General features: G+C 34.9%; 2 protein-coding genes across 2 annotated transcripts in view; one reads left to right on the top strand and one right to left on the bottom strand.

The window, feature by feature from the left end:
• Nucleotides 1-12,765, top strand: part of LOC109043291 (ankyrin repeat domain-containing protein 13C) — a 31,908-nt gene extending 19,143 nt beyond the window's left edge. The window contains exon 10 of the mRNA XM_019060441.2: nt 3,477-12,765. Coding sequence (XP_018915986.2) covers nt 3,477-3,492 — 16 coding nt within the window. The 3' untranslated portion in view covers nt 3,493-12,765. The remainder of the gene's footprint in view (nt 1-3,476) is intronic.
• A 922-nt stretch (nt 12,766-13,687) lies between these two features.
• Nucleotides 13,688-21,077, bottom strand: part of fax (failed axon connections) — a 78,541-nt gene continuing 71,151 nt past the window's right edge. The window contains exons 3-7 of the mRNA XM_019060442.2: nt 20,249-20,384; nt 19,068-19,205; nt 17,904-18,034; nt 16,495-16,633; nt 13,688-15,773 (exon numbers count right to left, since the gene is read on the bottom strand). Coding sequence (XP_018915987.1) covers nt 15,714-15,773; nt 16,495-16,633; nt 17,904-18,034; nt 19,068-19,205; nt 20,249-20,384 — 604 coding nt within the window. The 3' untranslated portion in view covers nt 13,688-15,713. The remainder of the gene's footprint in view (nt 15,774-16,494; nt 16,634-17,903; nt 18,035-19,067; nt 19,206-20,248; nt 20,385-21,077) is intronic.

Genomic DNA, 21,077 nt, shown 5'->3' with positions numbered 1-21,077 from the left:
TCGGCATCAGTACACCATCCGAAAATTTCCTCTCTTTCACCAAGAAAAGCCTTTTAAAATGCATTTAGTGGAGCATAACAAAGTATTTAACTCAGGAAACCGGCCTCAGGTACCGTGGCTTGCCCCAAAAGGGACAAGAGGCAATCTCTTAAAATTGCAAAAATCCATTATTTTCTTTAATGTGATACTGATGAAAGAGATTGTTGCTTTTGAGATTCTTTGCTCGATTAAATCAATCGTATTAATGTTTTGAAAACATTATTTAGGCTAGCAAGTCTTTGATTTTGTTTTAAACTTTTTAGTCTATAAAATTTTTATTGGGAAGGAGATGAATAATATCAAGGTTGTTATAGGCAGAATTTGGGTTCAGTTAAATTTTATAAGTTTATCATACCAAAATCGTGGCAAGGTTGTCCGAGTTCATACAAAAATAAAACAAGTAATTAGGTAAGTAATGTAAAATTTTAGGCTAGTAGGTGTTATATTTGTAAACACACAAATAGTTAATAATCTTATGATCTATAATAGTCAATGATCAGAATTCACAATTAAGAGAAAATCGTTGAAGTAGATTTTCATGAATGTAATTAGGCAGTACAGTAAACTAGAATAGTATAACAAAATTGAAAAATTATAATTTTTGAAATTTGTTACGTAGATCAAGTGGTTGATTGCAGCTTAGTCTCATTCTGCGAATCAATGTCATTTCAATGAAAATAATCCACTGTTTAAAAACACAGATTGCAGAAGGCTTTTCTTTATTGTTAAAAAGATACTCTGTGCCGATTAAACCCAAGAGGGCGGCAATCCCAGTTCCTGTACTATTCATGATCAATATTTTGATTTCTATCACATTGATCTAATTTTCTTTCCCAAAAAATACCTCTTTCTATCTAGCAGATACTCTTTCATGTCGATTTTTCAAGTATAGATTTTAATTTTTTCCCCTCTGCCCCTCCATTAACAGCATGAATTTTAACTCTATGAGCTATTCAGTTTTAAAAAAAAAATAATTTTACCATGTTTATGTTTAAAAAAATCAACACTTTAATGATTTTCCTTCTGTTTCTTGTTTACACACACGAAACTCCTGATAGTCCGGATTGGGTACTATCTGGACACTGCATTAGACATATTTCTGCTAAACGGAACTATAGATGAGTAGGAAAGGTGGGGTATGCCCGTTTGAGCCGGACAAGAAACAATGGAACAGTTGTCGTGATTCCCTTTGGAGAATTGGAAAAGCGGGATTTTACATTCTACAAAACGGAACTGAGCGCCAACTGTATGTGGCACTCATGAGCCACGGGCATGTGACAAGAGCGTTGTGGACAGGGCTCATGAGTTAAAGCGGACTACGAGCGACCGCGGCGGCAGCTTCGTCGTCGCTGACAACACTGGTGCTTTAGAATTCCCATTCATTCTTACGGCCTAGCATTAACTAGCACACCCCACACCCCTTGTTTCCCACCTGTTTCAGGTTCTATTCAGCATAAATACGTCCAATTATCTTAATCGATTTGACAAGTCCTCACATCTGTAAAACAGACCCAGGCAGGGCAATATCAGATACTATTTCCAGATGAAATTTTCCGTCTTTGTAAAAAATGCAAGATAATTAGGTACAAAGATATGTGAAGAAATGTTTTTTAAAGAAAGAATCACCCTTTTATTTAAAGGTATAATGCGCTCTAATTCATTATGCTCGTATGTAATTGAGTGTTATTTTTTCCATCGATTATGAGGATCGGTCCAGTCTCAATTAATCTGGATAATCAGGAGTTAAGTGTACTTACTTTCCATTTCCAGCCAAATCTCCTTGTTCCACTGTGGTCCAAAAATTTTGAGGGAAGCATCAAATATGGACTTCGTTCTTTCATTTGACTTATACTAGTTCTTCATTCAACTTTCTCTCTGAACAGTTTTAAGATGACTGTGTTTGGATCAGCTTTATTGTTTCAGAATTACAGGGTGTTCCAAAAGTCCAGCCCCCCCCCCCCCCCCTCTAACTTTTGAACGGTTCGATATAGAAAAATGAAACTTTGGGAATGTTCCTATCTCAAAGGTGACCATCTTTTGGGGGGGGGGGGGGGGTGTGTGTCAAAATTTTGGTCCCACCCAGGAGGAGGGCAGGGGGCCTCCAACTTTTTTTTTTCAAATGGCAACCCTATCTTGTGATACCTCATTCGAAAGAGCATAAAAAACTAAGAATTTTGACGCAAACTGCAGATCAGTATCATAATTTTTGACCAATTTATGATAGGTCAAAGGTCAAATTTGACCTATTTTCAAAAAATCATAACTCCGGATCAAATTATCGTAAAGGAAAAAATGAAACGGGAAAATTTACCAAATTGTGTTCGCTTTTAAATAAAAATTGCAGAAATCACTTCGGACCCCGAAATACGTCAATTCAAAGGTCATTCAACTTTCCCGCGAAATAAGGCAATTTCCCCTAGATTTGCCTCCAGATTATCTCAGTAAGGTCAAAATCAGTTCAACATTATGTTGACAAGTCCCCAAATTTCGAGAAAAGTTCAAAAAAACGAAATTTAAACGGTCAAATTTAATCACCTTAAATTTCGTTTTTTGAACTTTTCCCGAAATTTGGGGACTTGTCAACGTTATGTTGAACTGATTTTGACCTTACTGAGATAATCTGGAGACAAATCTAGGGGAAATTGCCTTATTTCGCGGGAAAATTGAATGACCTTTGAATTGACGTATTTCGGGGTCCGAAGTGATTTCTGCAATTTTTATTTAAAAGCAAACACAATTTGGTAAATTTTCCCGTTTCATTTTTTCCTTTACGATAATTTGAGCCGGAGTTATGATTTTTTGAAAATAGGTCAAATTTGACCTTTGACCTATCATAAATTGGTCAAAAATTATGATATTGATATGCAGTTTGGACTTTTGGAACACCCTGTATATTTTCCCTACTTCAATTCCTTTTAAATCAAAATGTAATGATTTCAGTGTTAATTAACGAAGTAGTTATTTGCTGGTAAGGAATTGTACCATCAAATAGAATGCTATTTGTTGGTACCGCTCCATCAAATAAAATGTTAAAATTGCAAATATTAATGAATAATGCCACCCATTAATTAAATTTAATGATGAGAAGTGCGATTTTCCAATTAAATTTAGTGTTGCTAAAATTTTGTTCTCTTAAACACTGCCAAGAAGAAAAGCTTTTTAAAATGGAATTTTTATGTCCTAATTTCAAGAAAATTTTGTTCGAAAGCAAATTTTTGAGTATTTAACCCAAGTCTTCTGATGAAAATGTCATGATTCATCCAGTACACATTTTTGTAATTTTAAAAATGAAAAAAGCCTTTCAGCGGCAACCATTTTTCTGCAAGCCAGACCCTTCTTCTGCAGGACCCAGAAGGATGTCTACCCCACATTTGTATGAGACTTTTAGAGTAGTTTTTTCAATGACTCATCAAGTCTGATCTCTTACTTGTTCACAGGTTTCCAGATTTATGATGTCCAGATCAAGTGACTATATTGGAATGGCAAAAGAAGGAAACTCTATCTCTAGAGATCCCTGTTGTCAATAATGAATGTGTAATTTTTATGGCTCCATCATCAGCAGTATCTTACGAGCTCTAGCAATCGTAGGAAGCTACCGATGTCAGAGCTACTTCGTATGATCGACGTGACGTCCATTTTGTAACTGTGAGTGTTATTAACAATGTGGTTGGTGCTTGCGTGGTTTTTATCTCGTATTGATGCACCTGGTTTTGCATTCTGATGATAGTTATTTGTCAACAACCTCATTACTCTCTTTCTTGCACAATATCAGGTACTTTGTTATTTGAGTTTGTTATCATTTTTGGCTGTGTTTTGCTCCCTATCGGTTTTCTAACCCTTTATAATTTTACAGAAAAACCAAATTCTCCGGTTCCAAAATTTAGTTACCAAAAGTTACCAAAAATTTGTATTGGCATTGGTAACTTTGTAGTTACGTTTTCATTTTGACATCTCCGTGTTTTCTTGCATTTCTGAAACTCTAATGTCACTAAGTTTTGAATTTTATTGCGAGCCTTTTAAAGCGTCAGGGCTGCCACAAGGGAACTGTCGCCCATTCATAAAACCACTTTGTTGTCTCACAATGTAAAGGAGACAAGAAAAAGAAAAAACACATAAAGAAGAGTCTAAGACCTTTTTAAAATTCTAACAGAACTATTCCCCCGCAAGTTGTCAGAAAGCAATTTTCCTAACCATAGCAGTGGCAAATTGTTCTAGATTGCTGAAAAATTTAATTTCTTTATAGTAGTAATGTGGTTTCAGAGCAATTCACATACCCCAAATTAAAAATATAGTAATATCCATTCGAGGGAGAAAAGGGCACCTTTTCAACCTAGCATTCCTAGGGAATAAATGGTTTACATAGCCCTTGCGACAACCCTGATATTATGTATTCTTAGTCTTGTGATGGCCAAAGAAAAATTTCATCAAAATGGCTCATTTATCAATTTTTTTAAAGAATGTAATGAAGATACTAAGTTTTCGAACTAAGCAACAAATGACTAATGACAATACGAAGCCCCTTGCGTTTATTTTTTGTCCCTCTGGCCTGTCTTTTTTTCTTTCTTTTTTGTTTTCACATTACAGTGGAATTTAGCAATAGAACTGGATTTGCATTTCTGCATGAGCTCTTTCTTTTTCTCAAAACTCATTCAGAAATGTAAAATCAGAGCAGCGTATTGGATGTATTTGAATGAGTGGCGATTTTTCAAGTCGGCAACACTGTTTTTCCTCTATTTAAATCCATGGAAAATATCAATTTTTGGTGCGCCAACTGCCTCACCAAGAATCGACTGTTTTATGTCCTGGTTACACGCTCAAATTCCCATCAATTTCCGATCAAATGGTGACTGGTGCGCACCATCTACCATCAAATTTCTGCGGCGTGCAAAAATTTGATGGTAGATGATGGAGCTGTGGGGCTCATCCTTCATCTGATTTCCACACAACCGTGCTTATTTCACGCTTATTTCAATCAACACGCTGTTTTAATTAATTTTACTCATCAATCTAGATAACTCCCGACCGCCATCTTGGTCATCATTTTGATCGGAATTTGACGCAAATTTGAGCGTGTAACCAGGCCATTACATACATATAAATGGAGGAAAAAAAGTGTTGCCAAACTGAATCGCCACTGATTCAAATTAAAAGGGACTGTGTCGATGACGAAGGAACAATATCGCATATCTGCAAACTGATGATTTTGCAGGGGAGAGAAAAAACTTTGCCATTTTCATCATTTTGAGGTTTGATTTGCAATATTTTGTACATATTACAGTGTTCTCATGCGGGATTGGAAAAACTCAAAACATCATCTTGGGTATCTTATGGAATGCGGCAAATTAACGAACTCATTTTCACCAAAATTTTCAATTAGGCGGTATTGTTCCTTGGTCCTCGACATCCATTTTTACATGAGCCGTGTCATGCATATATTCTTTTGGATTTCAGGGCTCACGTAAGAATGGATATAGTTCCTTTTGATTTCAATATGTTCTATTGTTAAACATTGACAGTAAAATGTAGATGTATACTACATGCACCCTGAGGGCTGTAATTTTCAGTTATTAAAATTTTCTTGCCTGCTTTACGCTTACCAAGGAGAAAAAAAGAAGAGGAAAATGAAGAAAATTCTGTAAAATAGGTGAAAATCAGAACGGAAATGTAAATGTTTCTTCCTATGTGATATGAATATGGATTAAGATAATGTTATAATCATTTTTAAGGGCTGGGAAGTCATCCAGTAAAGTATGTTGTCTGCTTTTAAATTCATCCAAAAAACTTTTCTTTCTTTTTTTTAAATAGCTTGTTAGCAGTAAACCGGAAACTATAAAAAATTAGGATGGGCCATTCCTAGAAAAGTCGAGAAACACGTTTTTCTACTTTGATAATATTAGACTTATTAATTTCTTTGTACTTTGAAAACTTATATTCTTTTTGAAAACAGGTTAGTTTTATTCCTTCAGTATTCAAAGCACCATAATTCTTATTGAACGTAAAGTATTAATTCTTCATCTGGTGCTTGAACATCTGAGAAATGTCCAGCGTATGGTTTAAAATGTGTTGCTTCAACGAAACCACCAAATTTAAATTAATCCTTCATATCAGAACCATTTAGTTTGTCAACCTCTTGTTTAAAACCAATTAGAACCAAAAAATTCGTTTGTTTATTTATTGATTCATGTCTTTTTGGTATTCATTTTTGATGTTATCGTAGGAAAAACTGTTGATGAGATTATAGACAAATGCTTTTCTAGAATTCTCTTTAAAGTAACTACATCCTACTTTCTCATGTATATTCCCACAGGGTGTCTAGTAACTGGGAAAATTTGGGAGATGAAATTGGTCAGGGAGAAGTTGAGGAGAGGAAATGCTTAACGAAGAGGGTTGCGAACTCCCTCAGAAAATTGTGATTTTTTTTACCTAACTTTACGGCACTTTGATACTGAGCCCTGCAAGCATTATCTTTTTAGTTTGCAGTGAATTTTTCCCCCAGAAATTTGAGCGTCTATCAATCCACACTGGCACTTTGCGCTGAGCCATGTCTGTTTTTGCGCTTCTTTTGATTTGGAAAAAAAGGACCGAGAGAATCAGGGGAAGTTAGGGAAACGGGAAAACCTGAAGAGTCAGAGAAAAGGGGCTGAAAGTTTTGCTAGACACCCTGTTCCTCTCTCAGATTGATGGCACAAAGGGATGCCCTAAGAATCTCTTCTAGCCATTTCTGCTACATTGACTGCAAATTTTCTTTGTGATGTTTAACTTTGTATTACATACTTGTGCCCTCAGGTATTTTTAGAAAATATCCTATCGGTATATCTGATTTCTTACCTTGTTGTATCACTGAGCTAGTTAAAAGTTTCGGGATTTCTGCATTTTGAGACTGTTCATCGCAGCGCTTCTTTTGATTTGGTCTCATTTTGAAATCTATGTTTTAAACATGTTTACCGGTTAATATTTTTCTTTTTTGTTGCTTATAATTTTGAGTTTTATTTGTTATCTTTTGTTACTATTCATCTTTTTTAATTTTTTTGTTCCCTCTTTTTTTTCCTCAAAATTTTTGTATGAGCAATCATTTTGAGAAAACTGTACTTTTAATTGTCTTGTCCTTCGCTCTTCATGGTTGTTCTGGAGTCTTTTTAAAATCTTAGGTTTAGTCCCTAGCTCTAAAAACTGTAACTTGTACAATCTCATCTGATTTAGGTAAGAGATTAGCATAAACATATGCGGAACCAGAGAAAAGTCATGTATTTTCTATTTGTTTATGCAAAGTGCGGGTTTGCATGTCCTGAGCACACTAGTTTAAGATTTCTACTTTTTTTCCGAATACATGCCTGCATTCATTTAGTCATCTGATCCGTCTGGAGAGGTCTTGGATGTCTCTGAATGACAATTGGACGTATTTCTATCTAACAAAACTATGTGCATTAAGACATAAGCCCTGTGACCCATAAAAATATATGCATAACAGGGCTCATGTCATAATGCACACAGTTCCGTTTCATAAAAATACGTTCAATTAGCAAGAAAGGAATTTATATTTTTAAGACAGAAATATTGACATTACATCATAGCCATTGTCGCTTGTTTCTGTCAAACAGAAATACTCATCACAAAGAGAAAAAACTCATCAAGAATAAAATTTCGCCCTGAGAGTTACTCTCTTTGGATTAACAATATTTACTCTTAATGAGTTGTCTCACCAATGGCTATGATGTAATGTTAACACCTTCGTTTCTAATTTGAGAGGTGCTTTATACCCATAATCCTGCTTTGCTAAGGAAGAACGCTGTATGCGCCTTCAAGTGTTGCCATATTTCCTTCCACACTTCCATTAGATAGGTATTCACAGGAAAATTGTGAATTTTTTTCGAGCTCATTAAATAGGAGCTCAAAATACGCAACTTAAAGCTCGTTTTTCATGGCTTAGTATTGTTCAAAAATCGGGGGAAATTTCTGTCAATTATGTGCCCTCTTAAGTTTTCAAAAATGCGGGAATTAAAAGGAACTGAGCAAGCTCATTCACTCTATAAAATATCTTATCATTTCAAGGAAAATCATGCATTACTTTCCACAAAAATACGCGTTTTATGCAGGGAATTTGGCAATTCTTGAATGTTCATGCAGGGTTGTACCTTAGCACGACAGTTTCATCATATTTTTAGGAGTCTAAATATCTAAAGGGGGGTGGGGGTGAGGAGAACTTTAGCGAGAATCTTCACTGCCTCAATAATGTACGGTGTGCTTGTATTTTGTAGTCCTTGTTTTTTATCATGTTTGTCTCTTTTGTATTAATTTTGCGTTCATGTTTGAAGAAATGGGGAGGGTAAATCATCCCTCTGTAGCTATAGTTATTACAATTTAAAATATCCTAAAATTGGCACTAACCTCTCCCTTGAAGAGTGTGACTGGGTGATGTCACGATATCAGGAATAGCTCTAATGTACTACACCTTAAAAATTAAAGTTCACAATTTTAATCAAATTTCAATCATTCATTGTGATGATAGGAAAATTTTTTTCCATCTTTGGCACAAACAATTATGATTTAGTAGCAAGTTATATTGATTAACAAACAAACCATTAAATCCAGAGCCCTTCTCCTTCTGGAGGACAGCTGGAGGTCCCAGCTTACCTGTGGCGGTTCAGCCAAATTGTATTGGTCATGTAACCGACACCTGAAATTGTGAAATAAAAAATGATAGAAAGGATGAAATTTGGTAATTCTTGAGATATAAGGTAGAATTAGTACAACCTTCACATTTTTTAAAACCTTGGGAACTCCCTCTAAGTTTAATGATATTATTTTGAGGATTTAAAGTTTTGAACAATTAATTCTATTTACTTCCAAATCACTCGTTTTTCTTAAGAATAAAGTTTCTTGTGAAGAAATCCGATTTCCAGCAACAGTTGGCTCAAATTGGCTTCAGCAAACAATTTGATCAATTTTTTGAAATCCCTAGCTCCATTTGGCGAGATTGACATTGAACTAAATTCTAAAGCCGAAATGTGTTGCCTTTTGGGATATCTCATCTTTCTCATGACTTTTCTTTCGTTGAAATCAAAATTTTAGTTCAATATTATAATTTTTGTAAACATTAGAAACTAACATAGAAAATATTGCTAGATAATCTATGATCATTTCTGATTTATTACCGAAAATTTCTCTTTTGCTTCATATTCGGAGTAGAGGACACATAACCGACTTGACGTTGTTGGTCTTTGAAGGCTCATATTTTTAAATACAATGAAAATTGTTCATGTGTTTTTTGCTTGAACAAGTTCAGGGTCATAATTTTCTTTGATTAATGGGTGATTTCACGATAACTGAAATAGTTTTGCCGCCGTAACAGACAACACATTTTACGGTCATATTTTAGTTGTAATGATAATTGTTCGAATTTTTTTGCATTAATCTACGCAGGGTTACGTATTATAACCCTTCTCAACGATTTATTGCTCTACTTTTCAATTTTAATCTATAAATGGTCGAAAATGTACTGTCTGTTACGCTGACTTTTTACCGCGTAACAGACAGCACATTTTCGGAATTTACATATTAATTGAGAAGTAGAGCAATAAATCATTAGAAAATATTATAAAACGTAACCCTTTGAAGATTAATGCGAAAAAATTCGAGTGATTATCATTACTACTAAAAATATGACCAAAAAATGTGTTGTCTGTTACGGCGCCAAAACTATTACAGTTATCGTGAAACCACCCTTATCACCTCGATTTTCAATAGTTTTGCCTTTTGTCGTCCATACTCCTTGGCCACAGAACTATTCCTGTTATCAAGAAATCGCCCAACTAACAATGAGATAACAACTGGCTCAACTAATTTTATTAGTTTGGTTAACTGATGGCCTTAAGATGAGGTTATACCGTCTGTGGAAGAAATTTGGAAGTACACCAGATGCCCTAAAAGGCTTGTCACAAACTTTCACGTGAGTGACAAATATAGCCAGCAAAATGCAAGTTTTACAAGTTTAAAAATTACTTCATTAGCTTTCTCAAAAAACCTCATTGTGCTCATCAATCATAGCTAGCAAAATCCAGCGTTCAATCATGGATTTTCATTCATATTTTTAAACAACAGGCTAAAATGATTTTTTCCCTCTTATTGTAGACTTTTCTGTGCGGAAGGTATTCCCTCACCTTGAATTTGATGCATAGTTGGACGTATTTCTATCAAACGGAACTAAGCGCCATAGGGGGAGGAAGGTAGAGGGGGGCTTGGATTGGCGGCGGAAATGGGCGTCCTGCTCGTTCCGTCCTATACTCGCAATTCTTTTTCATGGCGCTTAGTTCCATTTGACAGAAACACGTCCAATTTTTCCTCCGATCAACCCTGTTGTGGGCTTAAATTAAGTCTGGGCCCTAATTTTGGTGACGGAAAATTGAATCAACCCATTGTTTTCGATCTATGTAATACTTGTGAAGTGAAGTACTTGATGTTAATTTTGAGGGTGAGCAAGTATCTTTTTCTATCCAGAATTAATTTATTTCTGAACTTAGTTCTTGCGGTTTTCAAAATGTTTGATGTACTTTTTCTTTCATGAGTAATCATGTACCCGTCTTTATGCTGTTCTAAGAGAATCATTAAAAATTCGAGACCAAAGTTAGATGGAAGTCTCCTGCTAAATCTTGTATAATGGAAGTTTGAATAAATGCTGTATTTACCTACCTTTTTTGAAGGAAACTTTTAGTAAGTTTGTAGCACCAGTTTTTCCTTGATTTTCCAACAAATTTATGAACTAAAATTATTGTCAGAACCACCTTTTCATATTTTAAGAAATTAACCACACCAGGTCTGAATATTCAACCTGGTCGTTTAATACTCAACTATGAACCAAAGTTGTGACGAATGTTTATAATTTTTCCCAAAAACTGAAGTTGATTTCATTGTTCAAGGGGTTTCTCAAAACTAATATCATGGGATATTTCTAATGATTCACGCGTTTTACAAATTTAACTCTCTGTTTGTCAGGAAGTCTATATTTCCTCTCAAAAATGCTTTCATCCTGAATTTCCTCTAGTTAGATTTTTCTTATGGTTGTCATTTGTTAGGACCATTATGTAATATCATGGATGTGAAAATATATTTTGTTCTTGCACTGGAACAGATTGGTGAAGACCGATAGTTCAATACCTATCATTTCTCAATATATTTTTTTTTTTATCAAAGCTTATTTCAGTGAATATTAATTGTTTCTATGTTGCAGCCCAAAATTTTTGATGTGGCGGCTTTAAGCAACAAATATCGCCTCCCCTTACTGAAAAACTGGCTAGCTTTACACCTTAAATAGCTTTTGTCTGTAAGAGTATTTCGTGTGATAGGAAACAAAAATCAAGCAAAATGAAAGTTATAGGGATAAAATCCTTTCTATCTCACAAAAACTAAAACTTTCCAGGTAGGGACTTCTATAAAACTTTGATGTTTTGTAAATCAATGTTACTTGAACGAAGTTTCTTCTGCCTTCTGTGAGATCAAAGTATGTAGTTAACTGCACTCATGTTGAGCTATTTCTCTGTATGCATACTGAAAAGTATATGAATGCAATTGCGTATTTTCTTCGGAAAATACACTAATACACTTTTTGCAAAATTCTAGAGAACTTGTATACAAATGAAATCCATGGTAGGTATAGTACAGCATTTAATACCTTTTTAGTCATCAAAAAAATGTATCTGTGTAAGTAAAACATGTTGATGCCCAACGCTGAGAAGTATGTATCTCAACTTACAATGTTGTAGACTCTCCACCATACTCTCTTTTTCAATCAGATTAGCAATTTCTTAAAAATTTCACTTTATTTGAAAATGAAAGTGAAATTTTTGTTTTCAAACAGGAGTTTGAAAAAGGTGAAGTATCACATTGGCAATTTGTATTTTTCCGTTAAAGTGCTGTAGTAGATTTCTCTTTTATGTATCCTCTTCAACAACACTTTAAAAAATGTAGAATGTATGTTCCTCTTGAATCTAGGCACATGGCTGTACACATTTTCTTCTCGAGTATGAAATGATTTCACAGTAAATTTTGTAGTGTCAACTGTCCATTTAACATTCTAGTAGTAGATATAATTTTAATAATTTCAAAGAATTTTTTGATCAATAACTTGTTAGCGACGGAAGCATTTTTAGGCGGAATAATCGGGAGAAAAGAGTTGTCAGGTGCTAGTGCCTGATCTGTCTCTGCATAATGGTTCATGTTCATAAAATGGTTTAAAAGGTTCCTTTTTGAACTGGAGCCAAATAACATGTCGCAGACTTGTTCACTAAGTTATGCGTTCGTGACGTCTGAACCAACAACCTTATTGTTACATTTGTTTCATACTCTCCTGTCAGTCATGTTTCTCTGACACCATCATGAAAATAAGGACATCTTATCCTTGCACTCGATACTGTAGCTAACATGTTGAATTTAATGTTTGGTCACATAAAAGCATTGGACTGTATTTTTGTTTTCCTCCAAAACCAATTTGATGAATTCAAAATTGAAGTGTATTTTTGGTGTGAAATGTATTTGTGATGAGCTTACATTAGTGTTAACGTCTTTAAACTTACTGTTTTTATTTTTTTATTTCCGTTGTAAATATTTGTTTATACACTCTAACCATCTGTACAACTTTCTCAATATGCCTTTGAGTGCAAGAGGCGTTGAGAGGAAAGTACTTATCTCTCTAGTATCTGTCTCAAATAGAATAAATTCATCACCCTTGAAAAATGTGCTTTTTCTTTTTGTTCCTTTTCTTGTAACCACAATTTGGCTGCATCTATGACTATGTACTTTCAAAACGAAAAATGGCGAGTCTATGATAGGGGAAATATATTTGTTCATGAGAAGTACCTGCACTATTTTATGATTTTCAAAGCTGTGAACTTAACCAATAAAAACCTCCTTGAGAACCAATCAAAGGACCCTGCACGCTCCTTATGGGAATGTGCACCAAAATCGATTTTAATTTTTTTATTGCATTAAATTCGTTTGTAAATGCTGAACCAAAGTCATCATTGCACTAATTTTCTACAAGGCACCGTTTTCACAGTATTTTGCACGGTCCGCTGGAAGTTTAGATAATTACTTGAATGAGTGAGGCCAGCGCGGCGAATCAACAAGGAAAACCCAAGCTGGTGATAGGTAAGCAAAATTGTGGGAGAGAGAAGGAATCTGATTTGGACAGTGAAACGAAAAGACCCATGGGATCCAAGATAAGACTGCCAGGCTCTCCTCGTTTTCAGCAAGTGCTGAAAGAGAGATATCACCTTGCTGGCCTCACTTATTCAAGTAACAATCGAAACTTCCAGCAAGGACTGTGCAAAATGCTGCGAAAACAGTGCCTCGTAAAAAGTTGATGCAATGATGACTTTGGATCAGCATCCAAAAACGAATTTAATGCATAATACAAAAAAGTCGAAATCGACCATGGTGCACATCCCCATAAGGAGAGTGCAGGGTCCTTTGTTGAATTTTTCCGCATTTTCAATTATTGGTTCCATAGACTACGAGAGGCTTGAAACACTTCATTGCTTGCCTAGCTGTTAACACTGAAACATCACCTACCAAATAATAATTGATCTACTGTTCACCAATGAGTTTTGTTCTGATCCTTGTCGGGATGTTGAGGAGAAATAAAAAGATTTGAAAATTATTTAGCATTGAATTTTATTCAGTTTCCAAAAGATGGTAAAATCTATCGTAAATTGTCATGATCACGAGATATAATCAGAGAATTTTGTTCATGCGACTATTTTTTCTTTTGAAGATAAATACTAAGCATTTATATAGATTTAATAAGCATAAACAAAGTACTTAAAACATTTATTTTCACGGATTTGCTGGCTCACCACAATTACAGAAAAAAAGAAGAGAAGAAAAAAAGTAAAGGCTTTCAAAAAAACAAACGAAACTTTGAAAAAAGAAAGAAAATGCTCAGATCAGGAAACGAACGTAGATGAGTATTCAGTTACTACCTTTACGAAAAAGGATAAATCATGGCAGCAATGTGCGCCTCTCTATTTTTTGTACATTAGAATGATTCTAAATATTTGATTCGTGCTAATAAGTCGCGCAGAACAATACGTAAGAGCTTAGAAGCATAAATCAAAACAACTCCGTGGCACTGTTTACTGCACACTGCTGTCATCACTTGAACAACATTTTTAGCCTTAACATTTATATTTATATATATACAAATTCCAGGTTGCTATATTATGGCGCCACTTATAAATGAATAAGGGGAGAATTAAAAAATAGAAATAAATAAGCTATAATCTGAACAGAGGATAAACCTGTAAAGAATTAAGAGCCAAGAGGATCTCGGCTTGGCGCCGAAAGTGAGAGACGAAAAAAAAAAAAGAAAAAAGGAAAAACCATAGGAGAACTAGAGAAAAATATATGTATAAAATTAGGAATAATAACTCAAAATTTGTTGCACACAATACATAAAGTCAAAGTTTACTTACAATGTAATTGAAATAATTTTATGATGATCTGAGTAAGGAAATGAAATTGTATAAACACTAAATACAATAAACCTACAAATAAAGCGAATAAAGTTTTTTCTTGTCTCAATCTTGATGAAAGATGAATGAAAAATAAAAATAAACGTTAAAAAAGGGGCAGGGAGAGAGGAAGGGTTGAGGGTTGTAAGTGCAATAGCAAAGAAGTAATAAAAATGTACAAGTTTTAAAATAAAATGAGAAGTTGTGCTTTGCTATTTTTAATAAATGCAAAAGAATACTTCATATTTATACATTTAAATACTTACAAATAAATGTATATTCATTTATAAATTTATCAAATTACAAAAATTAAAAAACACGATAAATTAATTTTTATGGTCCCCGATACCCTCACACCACTTTAAAAATTCAATTTTCATCCGCTGTGAAATATCGTCAAAATTACCTAGGAGCCACAATGAAATTTTAAGGACGAAGCATTCGAAAAAAAGAACAGAAGCAAGTTGATAGGATGGTGGTGTTCGGAAAGGACGAGACCATGAGAATTTTTCGCTTGGTACCCTAGGACCAAAAACAGGGAAAACACCTGGCCCTATTTCTGACAACTCCTGACAAATTTGGATAAAAGCGTATAAAATTCAATAGAAAAACTTAAATTACTTAACAAATTATGATAAAATTGATAGCATTAATCGTGTCATGGTGAGGAAAATAATTGTTAAAATTGTAAAAAAATTAAGTAGAAATTAAAATTGCTGATTAGTCTTCTCCGAGAGAATGTGAGATGCTTCCAGGTCAGAGCTTGAGGGAATCGTGAGGAGACAGGATGAGGAGAAGAGATAGCGGAAGCAGGAAGTGCGAGGAGAGGCGAACAGCTCAATTTACAAATGACGAGGCACTGAGTGATGTTAGCGAGATAAATAAAATGGGAATGATTCACTTGGCTGGAACATTGGCTGAGGGAAAAGTAAAAGAAATGCAATCGCAATGACTTGAATGAACTTTGACGTTGAAGAACACAACAAATACCAAATACAGATAATTAAAGCTATACTTAAGAGTAGAAGAGAACAATGAAAATGTCAAAACAAACATAAAAATTCAGATAAATGACTATGCTAAAAAAACACTCAGTCGTGTAGCCAAATCTTATGATGACCATTTGAAATTTAGCAGTGGTGGGGGAAGGAACTTCGTCATGACATTTATTCACTTGGCATCTTTCTCTTTTTCTTTATCTTCAGGTTCTTTTTCACTTTCCTTCTCGGACTGAAACAGAACAACAAATTATAACCATTAGAAACTGAAGGAGATAAATGCACACGCCCCAGAAATTCCCAAGATCGACTCATTTACTACCAAGCCAATCATAGGGACCGTTGGTCTGTAGGTCGCAAAAGGCAAAAATCGTCAGAAAAAATTGTCATCATCAGGGTTGCTATAGAATTAACAAAAAGAATTTCTCTGACACATTTTGATAAAATTCCTTGACTATTGAAGATTTGTCAGATGGTTGAAAAGACAATCATTTGAAATAGTTTTCAGGCAAAATTTGCTCAAGGCAATTAAGGTGACTCAAGGATTTTTCCCTGAAACTTTTGTAATTTTCCTTGAAATTTCTTAGTTGTCCCGATACTCCCCGACTGCGGCAACTCTGTGTATTCTCATAATTTGAGATTTGAATTGACACCTAAGAGGTCAGATTTGAAACTTTCTCAGTCAATTTCTTTTATCAAGTGATAGCTTCTCAGAAATGGCTAAATATTAGAGTCAGAATTATTTCACATTTTCTGTTCTTTTTGCCCTAAAAAGTAGGATAAGAACCGATGAAAAAACACTTTGTACACAGCAGTATGCCATGCGATCACAGTCGTAGACCACACTGATTTTAAATTCAGTAACCCCTTCCTCTAACCAAATTATTACGAAAAGGATTGATGATGTATACAACATTTCAATGTGGAAAAAAGGAAAAATTACGAAAACTTACTTTCTCTTTTCCATTTTCAGCTTCTTTTTCAGCTTTCTTTTCGCCTTCCTTTGCTTTGTCTTTCTCCTCAGGGGGTGGCTTTGGGAGATGTGAGTTCAGGTCCAAGTTTGTGCAAATGTCATCCCAATCTGGGAAACACCTAGAAAAAAAATAATAAAAATCAAGGAACTTTCAACGTTGGGATATCCAACAAGCTTGAATGTGATGAGCAGTTGGAGGATCATATTCTAGTTGGAAGACTGCCCAAGTCAAAAAGAAACTGTGCAAAAGTAAAAAATAAAAATAGAATCATCTTGAGAAAAGCACGATAAATACTCAAACCTCTTTTAAGTCAATGACATGAGACCCTTCCTGAGGATGAAGACCTTCTAAAGTTAAGTAAAAGCGCCCAAACCTTAAAACTGATTTAAAAAGAGAACTTCGGAAAGTAAACCGACAAGGAGGAGGCGGGAGGCCCCTACAGCCCACCTCCGATTTTGATGAAATTTTGGGGGAATGTAGTCTTCAAGGAAACTAGACTGTGCAACCTTTCCCACATCTGGGCCTGAAGAATCAAGGTGAATTTTTAAAAATTGCAACTTTCCAGCAAGTTAACGATTTACGCTAGCAAGCCAGGTGTATGTCACCGGCATTACCGCCTAACGGAAGCCAAGCGAACTGCACTGCTCACTCATAATCTGATTGATTTTCCTTGATGGTGCCATTGAATCCCAGAGAGGACACTTAATTTTAATCCTCTTTTTTCAAACATCTTTTAGGTCAGTACTAATGACTTATGGGTTGCCCGCCAGGTTGGCCTAGCGGTCAGCGCGTCTGACCCTAGACCAATAGGTTCCGGGTTCGATTCCCAGTGGTGGCGACAAATTTTCGAGGAACTGACAAGTGAATCTGCAGATTCTACTCGGCCTTAATCCCTAAAAATTTGAAAGCCGGAGCATGGATGTGCCAAAATGCCCCTGATGTCTACTGACAATAAAAAATAATCGCTACATTAAACTCTTGTCCATAGATGGCTGTAGATTCTGAAACTGGAATTGAAGAAAAATAAACTGGAAAAAAAAAAAAGACTTATTGGTTGTGGCTCAATTCTTGAAAGAAAATAAGTATGATCTCAAAAATTCCATTTTGAAGATAATTCAGATCTAAAAAAAAAAATAGTTTGTTTGCCTGTTTTTGAGGCAAGAAAAAGAAACTGAACACTTGAAGTCTATTGAATTTTTTTCTGTTTTATTAGTGTACCTAGTCACTCATAAAATAATGAATGATCAAATCATCAATCAATGAATCAAATAATAGATGATTTTTTTTACTATCAGTTAGCAACTGGAGTGATCCAGTCTTCTTTGGATTAATTCTTTCTGTTGTACCAAGATATTAAAAATGCAGAGATATCGACAGAAGTTATTTACCTTTCTTTCATCCTATTCACATGACCCACCAAGTTGGCGCAAGATTCGTTCAGGTATTCACGGAGAGGGTTCTTGATTTCTGAGTCCAAGAAGTAAAGCTGAGCTAGGTTGGCGAACACAACAACGTCAAGCTGAAAACAAAGGATAGACATTAATCTTTAAACAGTTGATTAACACACATTTTTTCAGCTACAAAAAGTGACCTCTGGCATAACATCTGAAGTCTCCGTAGACTACAAAAAAAAGAGAGCTAATTTTTCCGACAAATATGTGGTCAGGATGTTTTCTGTTTTACTCCCTGACAAATTTTACCACTTATTTTGAATAGCGCTGCGATAAAATGAGAAATTTTGCAGAGCCATCGAGGGGGGGGGGGGGGGGCGCTTTTTTTTGCTCCTGATTCTCAAAGCTGGTTTTTTTAATGTGACATTGCTAAGTTTACTACTGTTCAGCAGTAAAAAATGCTTACTAATGAGCAAAAAATGAAAAGTCATCCATCAGAGCTAGTTTTGAACTTCCACTAAAAATTCCATAATAAGCTTTTCTCATGCAGAGGTTCTCTTCGAGCCTCACTAAACCTCCACTTTCCTGAAAAAAGAGGAACTTTAAATTTGCTCTAAAACTTTAGAGATTTTGGACTTTGACTAGCACTGAACATAACATTGGTTGAATGTCTGTGTGGCACTTGAATGTATCAGACAAACACGCAGATTTGGCTGCTCCTTGATCGCAAGACGTTATAAGACTAGAAAAGTGTCAGCATAGTCAACTGTGATTAATTCGATCTAAATCTTAACGATTATTTGCAGAAGAGACACTGCCAATGTTGTCAACTGGAGAATATTGGTTAAACTTTAAAATATAGAGAGTTCAAAATAAATCAAAAGGACGGCATTAGCGCATGACCATGTGACATGATACACTTGCCTCCATCATAAAATCCCACCAACCCAACATGAATCCATCATGAAAAGTAATTTCAAGATGCAGTATTCTCCACACAGTCTAGTGGTTAACAATTCCCAAAATATTTCCATTGAAATGTTCGGCTATTTATTAACTTGTTCATCCTTTATTGGAGAGGCACAGGACTCATGACTTAGATCATGATAAAAGCCTCTTATAAGATTTTAAACTCGTTTAATCTTCAGCGCAATAACTTACAGTTGTGGGGTCATTTCCAAAGAAATATGGTTTTTCTCCTAGTACATCTGTCAATACTTTCAAATCGTTCTTTCCGAAGTCAATGATTTCTTCTGGTGTGTGCACACCAATACCTTGTGCTTTTGCTTTCTTGGCACCCTGAAAAGAATGAGAGAATAGTGAATAAAATTCATGATTCAAAAATAACATGAAAAAGAGGTTTTGAATTATTTAATAGATCTATTTTATCCAGCAGCTGACAGAAATAACATTTCGAAAACGTTGCTAAAACGCCACAACGGTAATTTTGGCGGTAAAGTTGTATTCGCGACCACTAATTGCCAGAGAGGAAGTTACCGATCCCTCCAAAAAACATTGAAGATTCAGGGTCTTTCATGGGTTCTTAAGTTTCTTTGGTACCCATAAACATTTCAGCTCTTGTAAGTAACAATAACAAAGATAACAATAATTTAAAAAAATACAAACACAAAAACTCGTTGGTTGCAACCAGCAGATGGGCACAGGCAATTGAATAAAAATGATTGAAAGAGATCACGTCGCACTCAAGTGAGTGCGAAATGAATAAACAGCGTAAGACCCTGTAATGTTGGCTTACTGGTGTCACCAATAAAAATGTCAAATCAATTTTTGTCGAAAATGGCATGGTTTATTGAAAAAAGTAATATTTAATGTTTTAAACTGTATTTTGTGTTGAATAACACCAAAATGACAGACAAGACGTCCCATCTTTCATACTTCGGACATCAGATTTTACAGGAATACTGACGCCATATTGTGCCCACCTTACGTACTATGTAAACAAGTCAGAAACTGCGAACTTTTAACCTTTATATCTCTATGACAACAGATGATACAATCGTGAAGATTAAAGATACTCTTAAAGACACTCCTGTAAGGTCACAGTTCTGCTTGTAAAGCGCTTTTCCAAATCTTAAATAGTGAGCAAGAGAGAAGAAAGATATTGGTCAGGCAGTTTTCATTAAGTTGCAGAATATGTATAAATAGCCTCAAGTAAAGATTCGCACTTCAGAACAGTCAGAATTCTGTGTAATTTTCACACAATGTGTCTTTTCACTTGTCTACTTTAAACAATTAAAAAAGATTTAAACTTGTGGCTGTAAACAAAAATCACAAAAATATATGGAGAGAAGGAATAAAGCAATTACATTGAAAATACTTACTTTGCGGCAATAACTGAATTTGAAGAAGATATTTAGCAAAGCAATGGGCATTTTTGAGTTTAAGATTGTCTGCAGATTCAATTTGTAACCCTTTACAAAGTCATCGGGATTCTTCGTTTTCCACCACAGCATAACCCTGAACAAAGAAAAGATAACACATGATTTAATTTAGTAGTCTAATGAAGGGTAAGACAAAAAAATTAACGTATATTTTTTGGAAAATTGAGGCTGAAAACTGTTCATGACTTCCAGCAAATAGGGACTATATCTTAGGAAAAAATAAATAAATAATGAAAAACCAACGCACTTCTGAACTGACTCACTTCCCTAAAAAAAGAAAAAAATTGCCCTATTTTATCAATTTTATACGTTTTTTCAGCTTTTAATTTTCAATTTCAATAAATAACTAGGTAACAAAAAAATAAACTACCTACATTCAAGAAGGCATAAAGAAGGGAGGGTATGGATTCGATCGACATGAATCGATCGAAAAATGAAAACGTGAATCGATCGACATGAATCGATCAACACCAATTCGATCGACAAAAAGTTAAAAAAACCGGTGTCGATTCGATCGACATGAATCGATCGAAAAATTAAAACGTGAATCAATCGACATGAATCGATCGACACCGATTCGATCGACACCGATTCGATCGACACCGATTCGATCGACAAATTATTGAAAGACCAGTGTCGATTCGATCGAAAAATTAAAACGTGATTCGATCGACATGAATCGATCGACAGTTAATTTTAAAACAACCGTATCGATTCGATCAACATGAATGGATCGAAAAATGAAAACGTGAATAGATCGACTCACGGG

This window comes from Bemisia tabaci, chromosome 3, assembly GCF_918797505.1.
Source record: "Bemisia tabaci chromosome 3, PGI_BMITA_v3".
In the NCBI taxonomy this organism is placed as follows: Eukaryota; Metazoa; Arthropoda; class Insecta; order Hemiptera; family Aleyrodidae; genus Bemisia; species Bemisia tabaci.
This window is presented reverse-complemented; position numbering and strand designations above follow the sequence as displayed.